At 38.5% G+C, this 20,858-nt stretch overlaps 1 protein-coding gene across 4 annotated transcripts in view; it reads right to left on the bottom strand.

The window, feature by feature from the left end:
* OSBPL6 (oxysterol binding protein like 6) overlaps positions 1 to 16,509 on the bottom strand; it is a 50,237-nt gene extending 33,728 nt beyond the window's left edge. For 3 of the 4 annotated variants that reach the window (XM_074144703.1, XM_074144704.1, XM_074144706.1), the window contains exons 1-2: positions 16,272 to 16,373; positions 1,761 to 1,856 (exon numbers count right to left, since the gene is read on the bottom strand). In XM_074144703.1, coding sequence (XP_074000804.1) covers positions 1,761 to 1,856; positions 16,272 to 16,373 — 198 coding nt within the window. Of the gene's footprint in view, positions 1 to 1,760; positions 1,857 to 16,271 lie in introns of all 4 variants that reach the window. The other variant, XM_074144705.1, reaches the window with a different exon arrangement.
* Between the last annotated feature and the right edge of the window lie 4,349 nt (positions 16,510 to 20,858).

Here is a 20,858-nt window from a genome sequence, read left to right as displayed (position 1 = left end):
AACAGCAAATTTCAAATCTACATTTTTCAATAAGGTCTTGTTATTTTGAGAAGGGTAAAAAGCTCTATCCCAAATAATCTACTGCAGTAAATTTTAATAGAACTGTTTATTCAGTTTAGTTTTCCCTGGGTAACTATAAACTGGAACTATCCCAGTGCCTGCAAATGACATGCTTAAAACCACCTTTTTTACTTCCCTGTGTTTTGCTTGGATATTCTGTTTCTATTACCGTAAAAGGAAGCATATATGCATTATTTTTTCACTACAAAGAAGTCCTTGGCACTTGAGGGAGGCAAATTAAACTATGAGTCCCCTGGGGCAAGCAGAGAATCTCTCTCTGCAACTCTGCCAACTGATTTTTCACCATATTGATTTCTCCTTTAGAAGATCAGCTGCAGGCATAAGTCTTTTATCTACTAGATAACATCAGTATTGATTACTTTCTCAACTAGAAATCACACAATCTCATATAGCTATTCATTTAAACAAAAGGCTTGATACAGAAGGAGAAAACAAGCAATTTTTCAGTGCAATGTGGATACTTGTCTTCTGCTGCACCAGTGCTACAAGCACTGTTCTTAAAACCATCCTAACAATCCTAACTGTGCCTCATCCCACAGGTTTGGAGTGATCAGATATGCCCAACACAATGGACATTATGCAAGAGCAGCCAGAAACAGGGGAAAAAGAGTGTGGAAGTGATATGCTTGAAGGGTCCTCATCAATGCTGGTTCTCAAGTACAGCATTAGTACTTTCGGACTTCTGTGATTCCTTCTGTATTACGTGAGAAACAGCTCTACATGAAGCAGCGGGACCAGGGGAACACAAGCACACTTTACAGTTCCGGGATCTGCATGTGCCCCAGACATTGGGAGTAAGGGAGCCACTACCAACCGTTTTCTGAACCTAGTCTTTTTGACTGCAAAGCATTTCTTTTCCAAATAAAGCAGAATGAACCATTTAATTTTTCCTGGATGAATAGAATGTTTCCTTTTGAATTTGCTTTAGCAGTTCTGTTTCAGAACTTACTGACATTTAATTTCAGATTTTTCTTTTCCACCAAATATTCCATCACAGCATTCTCACCTTTTCAGTAAAAATCTTACTTTTCCACATGAAGTACCTTAAAATGAAGCCTTCTTTATGTGGAATTAGGCTTATTTGGAATCAGTTATTCCAAAATTGAGGAATTCAGCCAGGAAAAAGTTGACTGCAAAGCACCATATACAAGGCTGCACCTTTCAGGAACTCGTGGTGTTACCCCTGCAGTTCTATCCATTTCTCTGCCTCAGGATAGAAGGTCTCAGCGAGTGATTTTAAATTTCAAACTCTAAGAAACTATCCACAAGGAATGTCATTAGGACATATTTTTAATTAATGTCATTATTGATTAGCAACACTGCTGGACTTGGATATGATTTGCTCTACCTTAATAAGAGGATTGGACTGTATTATTTCCCAAAGTCCCTTCCAGCTCCATCCTCTCAGATTGTAAAACTTGTTCCTGGGATCCATCCATGGGCAAAAAAATCCAAACCACCACCACCATCCAAATCCTTAATTTTGTTAATATAACATCTACTAAAGATCACTGGCCCCTCTGACACCTCACCTGGGGAATAGGAAGCTCATTGGTCAGGCTCACAGTATACTCAGTGGTAGAATCATACAAAACAATATCCCCAAGCTGTAAGTCAAACTACTTTGTAAGTACAGAGGGCAACTCATCACGCAGATCACAGCCCATGCTTTTGCTTACCTTGGATAGAGAGATAGGGTCACTTTCAAGGAACTGCTTACTTAAAGAAGGGTCTGTGCTTCCTGAAGAAGCTTTCCGCTCCAAAATATTAACGCTCTAAAAAAATTAAAAAAAAAAAACCAAAAGGTAACTAAAGAGTTAAAGATAACAACTTATCATTCAATGTTACTTTTAAAAATACACATTAAGTAATGAATGACCTATCATTACACGCCTTATATAAACTATCAGGATTACGGCTCAAAACGTACCAAGTACTACCCATGCATGACATAACTGCACAAATAGTTTGTCTTCTGAGGCAACACACCTCTCTTTCCCTCCTCTCTTTCTTTTTTTTTTTTTTTATCTTTTTATTGTTAAACTAATTAGTCTGTTCAGCCTAGAAATGACTGGAACTAAAAGAAGACAGGAAAGACAAGTAACGCAGTTCTTGCCTACAGAGATGCAAAGTGCTCCTAGCCGGACCTATTGTGTTTTCTGCCCAAATACAGGACACTGAGTGTATATATCATGCAGTCAGCACTGTCCTACATTCACTTCTGAAGCAAATCATTGCACATAAGATACTACTGCCTCTAACACACTCATTATCACACCTTAGAATTTTGTTATTGGCTTCTCAACTGAGGTAAAGTAACTCATTACATGAGTGCTTTTAATAGATTATAGGTGTTCACGAGATCAGTTACTGGGCCTCAGCTGACAGGCTTGCTGGTGAACATTTATGGAACACAATGATCTTAAACCATTACAGCTGTTTTTACATATGACAATACTATAAAATTTTATATTCTCAAAGTATGGTACAAAAATGAAATACATTATGTCACAACTCATCCTGAAAAAAAATGTTGTTCTTAAAAGACACCTAAAAATGTCTTCCTATTTTCCAGAAATGTTTTGCTCATATTTTTTAGAAGAAAAAGCATTTTTGCTACTGGAGAAAATAACCACGTTCTGCCTGCTTGGATTTGCATTTCGTTCTCTGGCAAAATTTTTCTACATCTCACATTATTATTTGCTAAGATTTCTACCACAACATGTCAGTAGTATCTCTTTGGCATGAAATATAACTATTTTGTTTCCAGGACTTGTAGCACAATGGGTGCTGAGAAGGGTAAGTTTTTCTCGACTGAAAAATGACAATTAAATTTTGTTCACAAATAAGCTTCTTTACATTCACTGAAGAATAGATTACACAGTTACAGAAAAAATCAAACAGGGAGTGTGAAACACATTCAAACAGAAGAGTAAATATTGTTTATACAGATAACTACGTACATAAGGATCATAACCAAACTAAACGAAAATAAACAAAGCTATTCATATAAATACATATATAACACAGACCGCACCTTGCTGCAGAGCAGCACACTGACCTCCATTGTTCTCTCTCAATTTGCAACTGTGAATGAGAATAGGAAAATATGGGGATTGTCTCTGTTGTCGGTGGAAACTAATAAGCATCCCTGCCACTATGCAACAATAATCAGCATTTATTTCAGTGAATTTATTTCACAGTGAAGAGTGTAGAAAAATAGCAGTATTATGTTACCTGCCACATTCCCCAGGGCCAACCAGCAAAAGCTTTGTCATCTATACTTTGAAATCTGCTTTATCAAAGAAAGACCAATCTTATAGTCCAATGTCTATTACTAATCAGACAAGAAAAATACTTGCATTTATGCACAGTTCCTAAATTTAGGCACAAGTTCCTAAATTACACGTCAAATAATATAGTATGCCTGTTTGAGTTGAGCACCACAAAGTTACTAATGGTAAACTATGATAAAGTTTTCTCATTGAATAGATGAAATGCTACTTATGCGCACAGTATCACATTTAAACAATACACAAGAAAACCTAAATCTGTTCCTCCAAAGAAGATTAAAAAGATGCTAGATTAGCATAATCAGGACGATTCCCAACTTTCTTGCCAGTTTTGTTTGGCAGGCAGGAATCCCTCCATCTTGAGATGGAGCAATGCCCAACACAGATGTTCTGAAGGTCTCATATGTAGCAGCCAGTGCAGTTTGTTGTTACATAACTGCAATTTCATTTTGCACAATATTTAGAGTGGAGTAACCCAACAGCCCTTGGCTTGCCAGATTTCCAGTGGCATTTTCAGTTGCATGCTTTTAAGGCTGGAGGGGGAGGGGTATGCCTTTTTTTTTTTTTTTGGATCATCCCTCAGTCATTACAGTTTCACTTCACTTGAGAAACACATTATTAGCTAACAGCACTTCAGTGAACGCTGACTTATTCAACTCTTCGTTTGGAAATAAGAAAATGAACACTTTTAAAATAAAATTGCCTTCTTTACATTCCTTACTTCAAGAAGTGCTGTCTTCTTGTCTAAATATCTGCTTTCCAATGCTTTTCTGTCATGACCACCAGTACACTGACACAAAATAACTTCTTTAAATTTATGACTAGTCTCTAGCGTAATATTAAGAGACATAACTTGGTCAAAATGTTTTCCATTAATGCATGTTATTTTTCTGCAAAATTACAGCTAGAAATTACACAATTATTTGACATTTTTAAAAGCCGCTATTTTCATAATGTAGGAGTTTAGTTATTTAGCATCACAGAAATAAAATTTATTTTGATCTTAAAGTTGTTATCAAGGGGGGTTTTTTGCTTTAACAAGAAAAATAGAGTTAGTAAGGGAAGCAGTTTAAAAAAGCTGATGAGAAGAAAAGGAAGAAAGAGGCAGATCAATATAGCTTCTGGGTTTTGTTTATAATCAAACAGAAAAATGAGTAATCCATTAATCACAGTGTATTACCATGATTAATTAACCTGCTACTCTCACTCCTCTCATCTCAAGAATATAGGCAGACAAAATCAACCTCTGCATTGCTCCATTCCAGACTTCCCTCATGCTTCAGGTTTACCTGTGCTCCATAGCTGGCTTGTCCTGGAAAAAAGAGCCAGGACCATCAAATTCTGTGTGCTCTTGGAAATTAATTCAAGAAGATTACAAGTTTAACCGAAATTGCTCTGTAATGTCATTGTTAAATCTTAGTCCTAACTGCAATCCTTCCTTCAGCTTTGAGATTATTCACAACAGACATTATATATGTGAGCACACATTTGCCCCAAAACACCCCTAACAAACATACACGTGGGGAACACAAATGCTGATTCCGCCCTGCATTTTTTTCATATTGCTTCCCAAAGACATGTGAGGGAGAAGGAAGCTGATGGAAAGAATAACAATATGATGTTGTTTCATATTCTCATCATCTCTGGAGGGCAAGAATGGAAAGTGTATTTTACAATACGTTTCTATGTGTCTTGCCAACCTCGTTTCTCAGTTAAGAGTTCAGTGACCCATTCACCTCATCCACCAGGACAAATACTACCACACGGAGCAGCTGGTCTCCAACAAGCCAGAGGCTGAAGACCCAAACATTCCTTAACTGAATCTGACTTCCCGTTAAGAAAAGACATTCCTTGATTTTCAAAGGGAAGGCAAGGAAAGAAAAGAGATATTGGCTAAGTAGAGACAGGAAATCCAGTGAAGGGCAAGTCCGGCACTCATGCCTCCTCTTTCTGCTTCACTGCTTAATTACTTAATGGAATGATATTTAATGCAATGAGTTCTCTGTAATTTATAATTTATTCATTTCCAAGAAAAAGACAAGCTGGTGAGGAATTTATCACTCACATTGGACATAGACTCTCTTTAGTTCAGAAATGTGCACAACACATGGGTAACAATAAAAAAGATTTGGTGGGTCATTTTGTTCGCTTGCAGCGTTCAGCAGTCTTCAACACCCATAACCATGGAGCCTAGACATACACTGTTCTACAACAGTAATTCAAAATAGACCTTTTCTCTTGGGATTTTTTGTGTTGTTTGGGTTTTTTTGGTTTGGTTTGGTTTTTTCCAATCCAAAGCACTAACTAGAACATCTTTTATCTGCTATTCACTGGCATTCTTTCTGCGACCTAGCTACTCCTCCACAGGCCTGTGCTCTTATTTGAATTCTGTTTAGTATGAAGTGCAATACTTAATCATAGAATCATAGAATCTTCTAGGGTGGAAGAGACCCTTGGGATCATTGAGTCCAACCATCTACCCTACACTACAAAGTTCTCCCCTATACCATATCCCCCAACACCACATCTAAACGGCTCTTAAACACATCCAGGGATGGTGACTCAACCACCTCCTTGGGCAGCATATTCCAATGCCCGACCACTCTTTCTGTGAAAAATTCTTTCCTAATGTTCAGTCTAAACCTACCCTGTTGGAGCTTGAAGCCATTCCCTCTTGTTCTGTCATTAGTTACCTGTGTGAAGAGACCAGCACCAACCTCTCTACAGTGTCCTTTCAAGTAGTTGTAGAGAGTGATGAGGTCTCCCCTCAGCCTCCTCTTCCTCATACCAAACAGTCCCAGCTCCTTCAACCGCTCTTCATAGGATTTGTTTTCCAGGCTCTTCACCAGCTTCGTTACCCTCCTCTGCACTCGCTCCAGCACCTCGATATCTCTCTTGTATTGAGATGCCCAAAACTGGACACAATACTCGAGGTGTAGCCTCACCAGTGCTGAGTGCAGGGGGAAAATCACCTCCCTACTTCTGCTGGTCACGCTATTTCTAATACAAGCCAGGATGCCGTTGGCTTTCTTGGCCACCTGGGCACACTGCCAGCTCATATTCAGCCGCTTGTCAATTAGAACCCCCAGGTCTCTTTCTTCCAGGCAGCTTTCTCTTAATCATGTACTCTCTGGTTATCTGAAATACAGCGGGACTATTAAGGTAGACACAGATTTGACTGCAGACATACAACTTTTTACTACCTCTTAAAGAAAACTGTGATATATGCTGAGTTAATCTGCAATGTTACTTGGAAAGCGAATAACCTTGAAACCTGCTTTTATCTTAGGCTGCTTCTCGTTTAGCTCTGGCTTTTCCTCTGTTGCTGAGAGTCTTGAATATCATTATGAGAGAAGGGTGAGAACAAAGCAAAACAGCCATGCCTTCATCAGTGTATTCTCCTTTCTTTCTTCTAGCACTTTTTTTTTTTTTTTTTAAAATTTATATGAAGCAGCCATGGTCCTATTCTCATCCTCAGTCTCTCCTATTGATACTGCTCCATAGCTGTTTTCAACAATCTCAGCTATCAACTAACAGACAAAGGAACTTAACAATACTTTGTGAATAGCACATGTAGTTAATCTTTTTTTCTTCTTGTAGCACATGCTCGTCTTGTACAGAAATGTGCTTAAAAGCAACATTTTCTCTTCGTAACCTTTTTACTGAAAGACAAGTATATCTCAGGAGCAGCTCTGTAACATATTAATAATATCCAGGTATGTACTCTACTTCTTTCCTGGGATATGCAAAATAAACACTTCTTGTGTTACAGAAATGTCAAGGATTTGTTAGCTCAGGAGCTCTCTGTCAGCCCTTTCTGGAACTCCAGCTTCGTAGCACGTAGCACGTCACGTCAGTGCTTTTAGGCTCTCGAAGCAAAGAAGCCTTTGCTTCTCAAGGTACTTTTTGACAAACTCTGAAGAGAAATAAGGTCTTGCTCCTCTGAAAAGCTTCTTGGAGGGAATTATTAGCACAACTGGATAAAGCAGAAAAGATCTATCACTGTAACAGCAATCTTCTCTTTGCCGAAGCAGTGGTTTGGAATGACTACCATGTCACAGCCTGAGCCTTTAACGACAATCTTCTCCTTTCACACTTTGGATTTTGACAAGCTTATCTCAAAACAGAGCAAACAGATAAATTGGCAATATCCGTCAGACAGAATTCAAATGTTTGCTAATGATACAAAGCTTTTTTATGACTATTGAATAATCACAATCAAAAGGATTGATATTTCACTAAATAGTCCCAGGATAGCAACTCATTTTATTAGTGCTGATAGTTTTTTAAAAAAGGAAGGAAAATAAAATTGCATACACTAAAGAAAACCATTCCTTGATATGCTAATTTGTTAATTAATGATGAAAGCTTTCTAGACATGTTGAATGGCCTTCTTCAGAAAATATATGCAGTTTTCACTTTAATAAATGTTTGCAAAGGAGTCTAAGTTAACACAAATCACAGGCCAAAAAGTTCGACACTCGCCTAAAAAAGTGCATATGTTCAAAAAAAGAAAGCCCCATCTTCCTGGGGCTCTCTTTCACATCCTTGTGTAAGCTACCCACTTAGACTTTCTCAATATACTTTAAATTTTAATAGAAGTAGTAAAAAAATACAGGAGCTATGAAAAAAGGGGGGTTGAAAAATTTTTAATCAGGTTTTTTGTTTGTTTGTTTGTTTTTCCCATGAAGTCTTATTCTACTGGGGAAAAAAATTTTGGATGTAACAGCTTCATTTTCAATTCCAGGATAAAGTATTTAATAAAAACAGGAAGAGAGAGATGTCAGAACAGCAAATACCTTTGCTAAGGAACACATTTATTCTGCCTAATACATTTATATGTCTTGAATGCGGATAATCCAAGTCATGAGTGACTGTCTTGAAAACAGAAGCCTTCATATCATACCTGCCATCACCCTCCCTCTTCTTTTCACTTTTGTGTCTTTCGTCTCCACTGAGGAAATGAAAATGAAATCATGCTTCTCTTTCTTCTCCCACATTTGTTTCCCAGAAATCCTAAATGGCACTTCAGAAGAGTTGCACTTCTTCCCTCTACACACACATTCCCCACTGATCCCAGACAGCTCATTTGGGATCAAGTTGCAGTTAGAAAATGAGTGCATATTAGGGTAGTATGAATCAATGTTTGAGGACACTTAAATTGTATGAATATTCTTTTTTTTTTAAATGTACAAGCTGACCTTTTATTTTATATTCAAGGAAAATGAGACATGCTCATGTAGGTATGGATGTGTGTGCATGGTAGAGGGGAAAAAATGAGACAGGAGGAACGCAAGAGCGACCATGTCCTAAAAACACCTCTTTAAATTATCTGTCATAATTTCTATGGGTAATTAAGCTTTTATGTGAGCAATTTCCCAGGTTTTGTAATAGAAGATAGCTACATATACTATTTCTAATCAAACTGACACAGTTTAAAAAAGGAAATCTTTCTTCATAGCACATATCTGAACTTCAACATTCTCCATGCAGTCTGTTAAGCACTCCTAGAGGTATGATAACTCAAATAGTAATGTTTATGAAGCTCAGAGAAAGTGTACACACAGCCCCGTGGGACAGCTTGACATGCACACTATCACTGTCAGGAACTGAACAAAGTCTCCTGCACAGCCTCTTTTTTCCTCACAGGTCTTTCAGACATGGTGCTGGCTTGCCTTATACACCAGTCTCTGTCTCCCCTTGACTGCTCCAGCCCATTTTACTTCAACAGCTTTAAGGACAAGTCTTTCTTAGAAAGAGGCAGCATCTTTTTCTATTAACATCCAAGATTGTACTCTGGGAGATCTTGTCTCCAAACCACTGTAGATATTACCAAGGGCAGGGGTACTCGTGATCCAAATATCTATTGATTGGAGAGGGCCCATCCAGTGCACATGCACACAGATGTACTATTTCTGGTTGCCACTTGTCTATCATGTAAATTCTAGGCAGAAATACAGGCACAAGATGTGGGACATCTGCTGCGTGCCTGCAGGCTGGCTTCGTAACATACAGACAGCGAGACTGATGCATCTGATCTAAACTGGCCTCCTGGACATGTGTTGCTGCCAACCTGTGCTGGCAGCCCTGTCCCTAAGGATTCCCAATGCCAGAGCAGGAATGCCTCATATTTTCAATACACCAATCGACATTGGTGCTTGGGCGGTGTCCTGCCTCATCCTTGGGGTCAATCAGCAGCAGTTCCCTCCAAGTCTCACTTCCTACTCTGTCCACGGACAATCCTGTACTCCAGATTCATTTTGAAAGTCTTTACCTTCTTCTGAAGGTCTGATTGTGCCACACGTAGATGTTCACTCATCAAGTAGATCAGTGTTATCTAACAGGGCTGAGAATTACTATTTCATTTGGGGCAAGTGCTATGGCATCGAGCTTAACTAGCATTCATGTGGGTGTTCTACAGCTTCATAAGTTACATTGCTTTGAGACATTTTTTCAGATACTGAAGTAAGACCCAATACCTCCTGTACCTGAAGAACATTTTCAAACTCTATTAAAGGCACAGAAAAAAAAACTCTTGCAGAGTAGCAGCAGCTAACTGATTTAAAGAATAATTGCATGTTTTTGTTAACAATTTTGCTACTTAATTCTTTGGCTCCCTCAGAACATTTGCTTGCTCCAGTGAGTTGTTGCTTTTATACTCCTTATTTAACACTTCCTGCTCTAATGCTGCTTAAACTGTGTTATATGAAGAGAGCTAATTAGGAAAGAGAGAAAAAGAGAATTACATCACTGTAATAATAGTACTTGGCATTTAGTAGCATCTTCAGTTTGAAACTCTCAAAGAGATTAATAATTATTATTGAAATAATTCTCACAAACTACAGAGAAGTAAAAATGCTCTTAAAAGCCCATGCTTTGCCACAGAGCAGAGCTAGGAATAAGGCTCCATGTTCTCAGGTCTGGACCATACCTACTAGCCAACTGTTCATTTCTTTTAAACAACCTTCCTTTCTTTTAAAGCCACAGAGAGACAGGAACAAGTGAAATTTGCAGATAACAACCAAGCTATCACAGCTAGCTCATCAGCTATCACATCAGGCTCACGGCAGTGAGTGAGCCTGTAGGTTGCTACTGAATTTAATAATAAAGAAGGGATATAAATGCACTCCAACTTCTCTTCCACATGGAATATTTTACATTATATTTTATTGCAATCTCGTACAAGCAACACTGTCTAAGGCACACTGGACTGATAGGCAGGCAGAGTCAAAATGCCAGTCGATTGTAATGTCATTATTTATGAGACAGAAATCTATAGTGAAGCCACAAATGCATCCTTGATATTGTGCCACTGATCATAACTGGTGATAAACAAAGAAAAAGTTGAGTTTGAGGTATTTCAATATATTAAAATCAAAAAACTAAACTACAGGAGTTTCCTTCTATCCCTTCACAAATTCTCACATGTCTAATTGTTCTCAGCCTCCCAGAAAAAGCACTAGAAATGCTAAATGAAATAGGACAACTAAAAGAGAGAGACCCTTCCAAAGGACTTTAATTTCCAGCAGGCAAGAAGGATCTGTGATGGACCTTACCCTGCCAACCTAGCCTACTAAGGGAAAAGCACTAGTGGCTGAAACCCCATAGCTGCTGCCACCACAGCTGCTCCCACCATGATCCTTCCACATTGCCACTGCTCTGCTACTTCCCATTGAGCTGCCAGGAAAGGTGTAGCAGCAGCAGGAGCCAAAGCAATAGCAACAGCAGGTCTCATTTTAATCCCCATCATTTTGCATTAAGTAGCTTCAGTCTCAAATACTAGAGCACTTTTTTATGGGACAGATAGAAAGGGAATCAGCTATTGCTTTAGAATAACCACACAAAAAGATCTTAGAATTATCACAGAATCACAGAACACATTCTATACATCAACCAGCCCTCCCAAATACTCCTTGTCACAAAAAAAAAAAAAAAAAAAAAAAAAAATCACCTCTCCCCTTGCTTTCCTTCTCTCTACACTGCCCTTACTTTTTCAGCTAGTTGTTCTCCCTACAAACCAGTCCTTGCTTCTCAGTTTCATGTCCTACAACCTCACAAAACATTTGGCCACCCAGTTCTCTCTTCCCTACCCATTTCTTTCACCTGTTTATTTCCTGACCAAGAATATCACTAAGTCAAGTACCTACACTGCATGGCTGAGTACCCCACTCCTGACACTTCTTACTTCTCCTTCCTGCACCACCCGCTTGCTGTGGCATGCGGATTGCCCACATGAACTCAGCTTTACAGAACCTCATGGTGCCTGCAGTACACCTATGAAAAATGTACAGCTCATTAGTTCCTGCGGAAAACTTGATGGCGGTTTTCTTAGCCAAAAGACTTCCCTCCATTATTCTGCTTTTACTCTGCTTAATGTTAGCTGAAAGCATGAAACTCTAGAATTTACACAGAACCCATGATATTTTCCTATTATGCACATCTTCTCTCATTATGCTTAATCATTAGTTGATGACAGAGACAAGAGACAAGTCACCTCTCTCTTTTTCTGCGCCCAGTCTGTCTGTTTCATCTAAACAGCACTTTATGCTAGGGACTGCCTTTTATTACATGCTTAATACAGTGCATAGCACTGTGAGGCCTAGATTTCTGCTGCATCACTATATCCAAATAACCATTATTAGTCCTTTCTTTCAGGTACCATACATTTCACCCCCAGCCTCACCTACCGCAGTTCACTTCTTTATAGTCTTCCGGTTACTCTATAAATTAAGGTTTGGTTAAGGTTGCTGCAGACAAATGACTCAATCCTTCCATCATCATTAAAGCCTTTATATCTACAAAATGGTGATAGTCACCTTAGGAAATACTGCTTTCTGGAGAATACCTTTGACAATTAAAATATAGTGGTTATAAAAAGTTAACTAGGCATTTTCCAGTACAAACCTCTAGGCAACAACAGAGCCTTGACTTTGAAATAGCTCTCTGTTCCTAAATTTCAAGGCCAGGTAAACATCTTCAGCCTAAACTTGGCCCTTTCTGCATCCTTTGAGTACAACCCTTCTCCTATTTGTCAGTATTGCTCTGATTGAAAAACAAACCAAAAAAAAAAACCAAAACAAAAAAACCCAAACAAACAAACAAAAAGAAAAAACAATCCACAAAACAAAACAAAAAAAACCCCAACCAAACAGACATTAAAATTTGAAAAGCAGATGATTGCTGGTCTGGAAAATCTTTTTTCTTTTTCCTTCAAAGACCCTATCTTTCATTCTTTACATATGGCTGAAAGACAATAGTCATTTGAAACATGAAAACTCTCCTAGTAGAAAGATGACCACTCAAAGCTGAATGCAATAGGACTAAAAAGCTTTTCTCCTTTTGTGCTTGATGTGTGGGAAAAGAGCCAAGGATTTGTTGAAACAGTAATCTGACAAAAAGAAACAGAAACAGAGACGGAAAGAGGTAACACCTGATCATCCCTCCCCTCAAAAAGACCAAAGAGACACTAGAAGATAAATCCTCGCATTTAAAATAGTAGATATTGCTAAACCCACTTCACATCATGTATTAGTTACCCCTTAGATGGTGGTCAGAAAAGGCAAGATCTATCCTTTGTTCAGAGTTTCGTTATTATTACTCTCCTGTATCACTCCCTCTGTTTAATAGCCTGGGGTCAGGCTCCAATTTACCAAACTGCACATTGTTAACCATACAATGTATTTACTTCTTTCTGCCTTCTCAGCACAATATTACTACCGATGCATTGCATAGAATACATAACATTACAGTCTGCAGTATGACTTGCATACTTAGTCAATAAATAAAATATGGAATATTTATAAAGAACTTACACCCATCCACCTGAATACACAACATACAAATTTATCATATTCAGCTGTACTTTCAAAAAAAAAGTGTTAGTTTTCCTCCTTTTTGTTGTGCAACAGAATATGACTAAGCTTTTCAGAGTTTCATGGGGAATGAAAAACAAGAATTTCCTTCCCCAGTGTGGCCCACAAAAAAGGCTATCAGAAGTACAGTTTTTATGCTTACTTTTGTATGAGGACTAAGTTTTCTTGGGGAGATCCCCTGACAGTAGAGATGACAGGGCTTCTATGCTCAACAGTTGGAAAAACTGCTGCTGCTCCATTCTAAAGTATCCCTTACCAAGGACACCACAAGCACCCTTCCACCTTGCTAAGCTCAGGGGCTAAACAAAACAGGTTGGTCCTGGGCTGCCTTCTATCAAATAGTCCAAATTAATCATGACTTTGATGAAAATGAATGATGTTGAAGTTCCTACAACAATGAAAACTTGAACCCAGTTTTTTGGTTATTGCTGGCTTCAGTGGTCTGTTCATTTATCAATTACTTAGTCATGGAGCCTGCAAATTGGCAATGTCACAGCTTTTGCTGACTGCTAATTCTCTTATGTGATGTATATTGCACAAATAAGAAAGCTACATTAAAATGCCAGCATTACATACAGCATGACATTTTCCACTCTCCCTGAAATGATTTATCATAGTCACGTTCACACTCATTCAGCCTCCTGTGCCATAATTTATTTGGAAACTGTTCCATAATTGCTGGCATGACTTTGACAAGAGCTATATGATGAGAAGATTTCAGTCATTAACCATCTAGAAACACCAAGTGTTATCCTCACATATGACAATGAAAGCTACATTGACACTTCATCCAGTCACATCACTTTCCATAGCCATACATATTACCTTTCAGGAAGGGTGCTTTCCTCCTAGCTACTATGAAGAGTCCAATGAGACAGTAAGACAGAATTTTCAAGCCTTTTCAAAGTAAAACCCAACAGCCCCCAAACCAAAATTCCCTACCCCCTAGCTATCATTGCATTTGGGGGAAAGCCTGTGAAAACCAAAGTATATACAAATAATGCCACAAGCAAGGAAAGAAATTAGGAATACAATTGTTATTGTATTGACAGTAGGATGAAGCTGGTTGATTTACTGTGTCTACATGCACCAAGGAAATATTTGTATGTTTATTTCCCTGGATATAGTACCATTGCAGCTCAATTTCACTGCAGAAGAAATTACCCATCCATTCATTTTCCTGGATATTTCTCTGCCTTTAACACTGAAAGCACCAAGGCAAAAAAATGAATGGCTAGCAGTAGCCTTTCCAATCCATATTTACATGCCTAAATATATCTGTTAAGCATCATCAGACATTATTGGATCCAAGAGAACTCTGGATGCATCACACCATCGACCCCTTCAGCATTATTTTAAAATCATGCTTCACATTTCAGTGACCAAATACGGACTTAAAGTTAAGCATCCATTTCATTATGGTGACAGGTATACCTTGCTCTACCCCGTTACTATGGTAACAGACACGGTAGCTATTAAATTTATGGTAAAATGTATTCTCAAAAGGTAATTTTTTCATTCTCACTTGCATGATCATACCAAACTACCTAATTGCAGACAGAACTCAGAGGATATGCTCTTAGCTGAGCTCAGCAGGTCTTACAAGTCTTGTATTCACCTTCATTTGGTTTAAATGCGGGAAATAAAATATACTGATGCTTTAAACAAAAGATGTCAAAATTCATGCTCCAGAGGGAAATAATGAAAAACTAAGAGGAGATCATGTGCTAACCAGGACTTAACTGAGTACAGCTATCCCAAATCCTGTACAGCATGCAAGGGAAAATATTTATCACCTTTGAGAACATCATTTTTGGCTTCACTGAAAAGCAATGGAACTGATTAAAAAAATTCCAGACACATTTCCTGCCTGTTATTGAACACAAATCAGGATTCTTCTCGTGGTTTAACATTTTAAACATACCTTATGGTGAGACTATTTGCATTCAAAGATGTTAAATGTTACAGTTTTCATCAAAACTCTCTGTTTTAAAAATTTTTATAAGTCAGGTAAGGGGAAAAAACCTACTTCAGCAGCAGCTTTCCTTGTCAAGTTGAAAAGAAGCCAGTATTGCATTAACAAAAATATTTTCACAATAATTAAAATTATACAGTTGTTGTATTCTTACATTTCATAAATTTCTTTTCTAAACTTGATGATGTTACACTAACTCAGAAGCTGATTTAGCGTTCAAGGTTTCCATGAATAGAAGTTTTAAAGTATGTTTCTGTTCTAATCAAATTTTCAGTATCAACCTTTGCATTTGTAAATATACATGTAAGAACCTCTCTGAAATCTAGTGGGTAGCTCTGATACTTTCTGAAGTGCTCCCACTGATGCTAGGGCCAGACTGTACACTCAGCACTCAAAAAAACATCGGAATTCCAAAGTTGTTTTGAAGGGAAATAATACAGCCCTCATCTCAAAAAGATCCTGGAGAAAAGATGTATTATATCCACACAGACAAGGGTCTCTTGAAAATGGAAGTCTAACATAACTTGACTAGTACTATATGACAGGGGACAAACAGTGTAAATTCCTAGTAAACCAAAAAATATTTGAAGTGTTAGGTGCTTCCATAAAGGATGAACAATATGATATTTAAATAGAATTGAAATATCACCTTGTAAAAAGATAAGACATCTCTGTCGTTAAGATTAAAAAAAAAAAAAAAAGAAAAAGATTCACAGAGGATCACAGAGGACATGAAATAACTTGAAGAAACTGTAGGTTCATGCTGCCAAAAAAACACTTCCCAAAAGACGTCAGAGCATGTTTCCTACTTGTCTATGTGATTATATCCTTCCCACTCCAGCGCTACACATGGTGTCCCACTTTAGAAAGTGTGGAAAAACTAATTTAAAAAAATCAACACTCTTTATAAAAAAATATCACTCTTGGCTATAGTGATATCATCCAGTGCTATAAGCAATGAATTTAGAGCTAGAGAGAACTAACAGCCACATTACAGAAATAAATGAATCATTTCACCAGATGTTACAAATGCCAAGATCTTTTCCTTACCTGCCTCCTGTCCTTCTGAGACGATGATGAAGAGGAGGCACTTCTATGTGATGGAGTGGACGTTTTGTGAGCTGGAGATACACTCTTCTCCTCTGAACTCATCTTTGCAGCAAATTCTTAGTAATGATCTTGTGCTCTTATCACTCATGTACAAAAAGGCAAGGGATAGTCTTCTGCATCCTTCTGTTTCACAGTTTATGGACAGCCAAAAAGGAATTCAATCTCAGCTGAACTGCACCTTAATAAAGAAAAATGTGAGAGAAAGAGTGAATGAATACACCCTCTCTCCAAAGTAGCTCTGCAGCAAAGAAATCTGTTTACAGTCACTATTTAATCCAACAGATCTCCCAGTTTTTTACTTCCCTTCCTAACAATTACCCAGTACAAACACAAATACAATTTTTCTGCATTCTCACAGAAGATGAAAGTGGTATTACATTATTTCAAAAACCCCTAAGGAAAGGAAGGCTTAAGGAATTTACAGCAATTCTCAGGCAAAGTTTGCAAATCCCTGACAAGGGGTCATTATCACATCTTGCTTAATATCACATTATCAAGTAAATCCTTAGGACTTCCCATACAACACAAATACCACTGACCACCCTTTTATAATCAGTACTTCTTAAAAATCCTGCAGTTAGATTAAGGACTCTGAAAGTTGCTTTTAAAAGCAGGTCTCTCTTTCAAAGATGGTGGCCTCTCTGAAGGGGTGGACAACTCAGTTTCACAAATCAGCACCTTTCAGATGGTGCGGAGCTCACCACACACTCACGTCTTGCTCTCAAAGACAACTGAAACAAAAAGGTTTGACCAGAGAACGCTTTCAGCCACACGACTGTGACCAGGGGTTATTTATCTTTTCATCTGGACAAAAACTTCAGCATATTTGTTGAATCTCAGGTACAAAAGAAATGTATTGATGAAGGCAGAAGCTATGCACTGACCACAAACACCACCACCCCCCATGCCACTCGGGGCAGGGGGAGACTAGAGGTGTCAGAAACGAAGGGCTGAAGTGGAACCTGGGAAAAATGGGAGGAGAGGTGTTTTGATGTCTTTCTTTTCTCACTACCCAAATCTATTTTAATTGGAAATAAATTAATTTTCCCTAGGCTGAGTTTTGACTGCAACAGTAATTGATAAGCAGTCTCCCTCTCTTTATCTCAACCCACAAGCTTTTGTCATCCTATTTTCTCCCCCCATGCCACTGAGCCAGGGCAAAATGAGCAGCTGGGTAGGCATCTGGCTGCTAGCCAGGGTTAACCCACTACAGCTACAGGGGCCATTCTCTTTGCTGTTTACTCAGCCACTGCTATGTGTATTACCTCTTCGTGAGCATCAAACGCTTTTTCTCACTTACTTCTCACTACCCAAATTTTTAATTTCCACCCAAGAACAGAAAAATAGATACTTAGAGCAGCACAGAGGATATTTGTGCCAATAAACAGACAAACACTACCAAAAATGTTGCAAGTTCATCACCAGTACATCACAACAGCTCAGACCAGAGTTACAAGTCTCAAAGCCAATAGATACTATGTCTGATCTTCCATTAACCTTAAACAAAATTGGTTTTGTCTAAAAAATCACCACCTGAATGATGTCGTCTGCTTGAAGCTAGCATCTGTGTTCTCCACCACCCTCTCTCTAATTCTGAAATAGCATCCTTCCACATACACTGCGATGACAGCACAACGAGGGTCAGCACAGCACAGCTAGCTTTAGGTGAGTGTGGAGAAAGGTGCTGTCCTGGACCATGTCAAATAATATCAGGACAAAAGTGCATTAACTAACACTCATACATGACTGCAGGCTCAAGAAATTATGACACATTGAAGACAGAGCTCTAGCTTCTCCAATCTCAACAGATATTCATACAAGAATATCATCCTGAACCCAGATACTCACACAGAGGGAGCTAAATAATTAATTACAATGTGCCTTGCAGCCATCAGCTTTCAAATACTGCACCCTAATAAACACCTTCCTACTGGAGCCAAGACCTGTGATGACTCACAAGTGACAGACACCTTTTCTACTTGCTGTACCATGGAAAGCAGAATGACTTCACTTTATTAGTTATCAGCACTTTTGCAAGTATGAATCTCATCCATGTCTAATGGATGAGATTCCACCTCCATCAAGGAGTCTCCCATAGAATTACAGATCCCACATGATATCCATAGAGCCCACATAGCATCCCAGAGGGGTGACTGGGAGGACTTGGCTGTTCCACCAGCAAAAGATGCCCCTATAGCCTGGACATCTTGGCAAATTCTCTATTCTTTTTAGGATGACACTACCTGAAAGGAGGTTGTAGAGAAGTGGGTGTTGGCCTCTTCTCCCAAGGGAATAATGACAGGACCAGAGGAAATGGTCTGAAGTTGCGGCAGGGGAGGTTTAGATTAGAGGTCTAGATTCTTCCTAGATATTAGGAAGAATTACTTTACTGAGAGAGTGGTCAGGCACTGGAACAGCCTGCCCAGGGAGGTGGTGGAGTCACCATCCCTGGAGGTATTTAAGAAACATGTAGACATGGCACTTCAGGGCATGCTCTAGTGCCTGAGATTGTTGGTTTGGGTCTGTTTGTGGGTGGGTGTGGTGTGTGGTTGTGGGTGTTTGTTTTTGTTTTGGTGTTGTGTGGGTGGGGTTTTTTTTCTTTTCTTTTTTTTGTTTTGTTTTGTTTTGTTTTGTTGGTTGGACTCAATGATCTCAAAGGTCCCTTTCAACCAAGAAGATTCTGTGATTCTGTGAAGCCTAAGAAGATGCGTTGTGCTGGAGCTGCTAGAGCCAGCTCCAACAAAACAGAGGTTGCAGGAAGAAAGACAGGCTGCACAGCACATTTGTTTCAGAACTTCAGAGAGAAAACATCATGAAGTTGCACCCAAAGAGAGGCTCTTCCTTCTACCCTAGCATACCAGGGACTGCTGATCTAGTTTAACAGCATTTTCATATCCTAGAAACGCATTATGCAAATTTTAGCCAGAGGTGTACCAACAGCGATATCTCAAAGTCTATGCAATTTTCATATAAATCAAAAATCAAATTACAAAAACTAGAATACAAAAATTATAATTCTAGTTCACAAAGTTAAGCAGAACAGTTGAGTTATTTAACAGCTAAAAGGACAAATTTTCAGTCTCTTTCAGCTATGAGGTCACTGAAAATTTTTTAGCAGAGCAGCCTTCGGGCAAATGAAAATCAAACTCTTTTTAAAACATCCGATCTTCACTCAGTTGACTCATGTGGAAAAATTTTTATTTAGTATTGGCACAGGAGGACAGTGATTTGGCACTTCAAGAGTGCTTTTAAGGCTCTCAGGAAGTGTAGGTGCTGTTGTAAGAAGCAAACACAATGCTAGCAAGCGGTACACAAGAAAAGCAGTTCTGTAAATAGTTGCCAGGTTTGACATTCTGTGAAGTATGAGCTTTTTCTTTTGAAAGGTATTTTTAAAAAAAATTAAAAATGGCTTACACTTGAGCCAGACTCCACAGTGGTTCTGTGGCATTGCCCAAGCATTAAGACCTGAACCTATCTAACAACTTGCTGAAACCACGCCGGTTTATTGATAGCTGTCTCCCAAAAAAGATATGTAAAACTAAACCATCCCACTTCACACTACAAGAAGCAAACATTTCTTCTTGCCCTATTTAACAGCAACAACAACTTCAATATAAAATTGCTATTATTTATACATAGAATTTTCCAACAGAGGAACAGCTCAGGGTTAAAAGTCAAAAGAAAAGCAAGTGAGATATTTGAGAAAACAAGCCTGTAAGCACAACAAAAATATTAATGCAAACTAGCAAGAGCTCGCATTGAGCTTTTTGTTATTGTATTTGCAGATTGAATTTGAATTTTGTTTCTCTATATTGCTAAGAGCTTATCTTCCAATTTTGACTTCAAATTTGGGTAATACATCTTTTTTAGAGCATGTTAGAAGGAATAAATGTGGTGAAATTGATGTAAAGAGACGCCAGTCTCTCTATAACTAAGACTGAAGCAAACAATTATAAATCTAATTTTTTTGGCCAACAAATTAAATTTACCAAAATGAAACCAATGCTTTTGAGACTGTTTTCATGGGCTTTTTATATCAGCCACTGGCAATTTTGATATTGACTTCAGTGGGAACACAAGCCCTATACCACGGTAGAATATTTCTAGAAAATAGTAGAAAATTTAAAAACACATTCCAAAATGATGATGGTGGTGTTTGGGTGGGTGAGGGGGTGTCCCCCTAGTAATTGGGCCTTTGTTCTGATACCGTTTTCTGACAAAGACCAAAACATTTGACCCATTGTACAAGGCCAACTTTATCAGACCTTTACTTCACAGCAAATGTCTTCAACCTGAAAGTATTTTAATGATTTCAGTTGGACAACTCAAAAAGAATGGCATTTGGGGTTGGACTAGATGATCTCCAGAGGTCCCTTCCAACCCCATAACATTCTGTAATTCTGTAATAGTGTTGGTAATTGCTGCTTATCCAAATATCATTGACCTGTAGGCTGCATTTTGCACTACACCAACTAAATTCCTCATGAACTGTTCAAAATGACCTGTCCGTTTAGGACCATAAGTTGA

Source organism: Numenius arquata, chromosome 3 (genome assembly GCF_964106895.1).
Source record: "Numenius arquata chromosome 3, bNumArq3.hap1.1, whole genome shotgun sequence".
Taxonomy (NCBI): Eukaryota; Metazoa; Chordata; class Aves; order Charadriiformes; family Scolopacidae; genus Numenius; species Numenius arquata.
The sequence above is the reverse complement of the archived record's forward strand: the minus strand, read 5'-3'. Positions and strand labels throughout refer to the sequence as shown.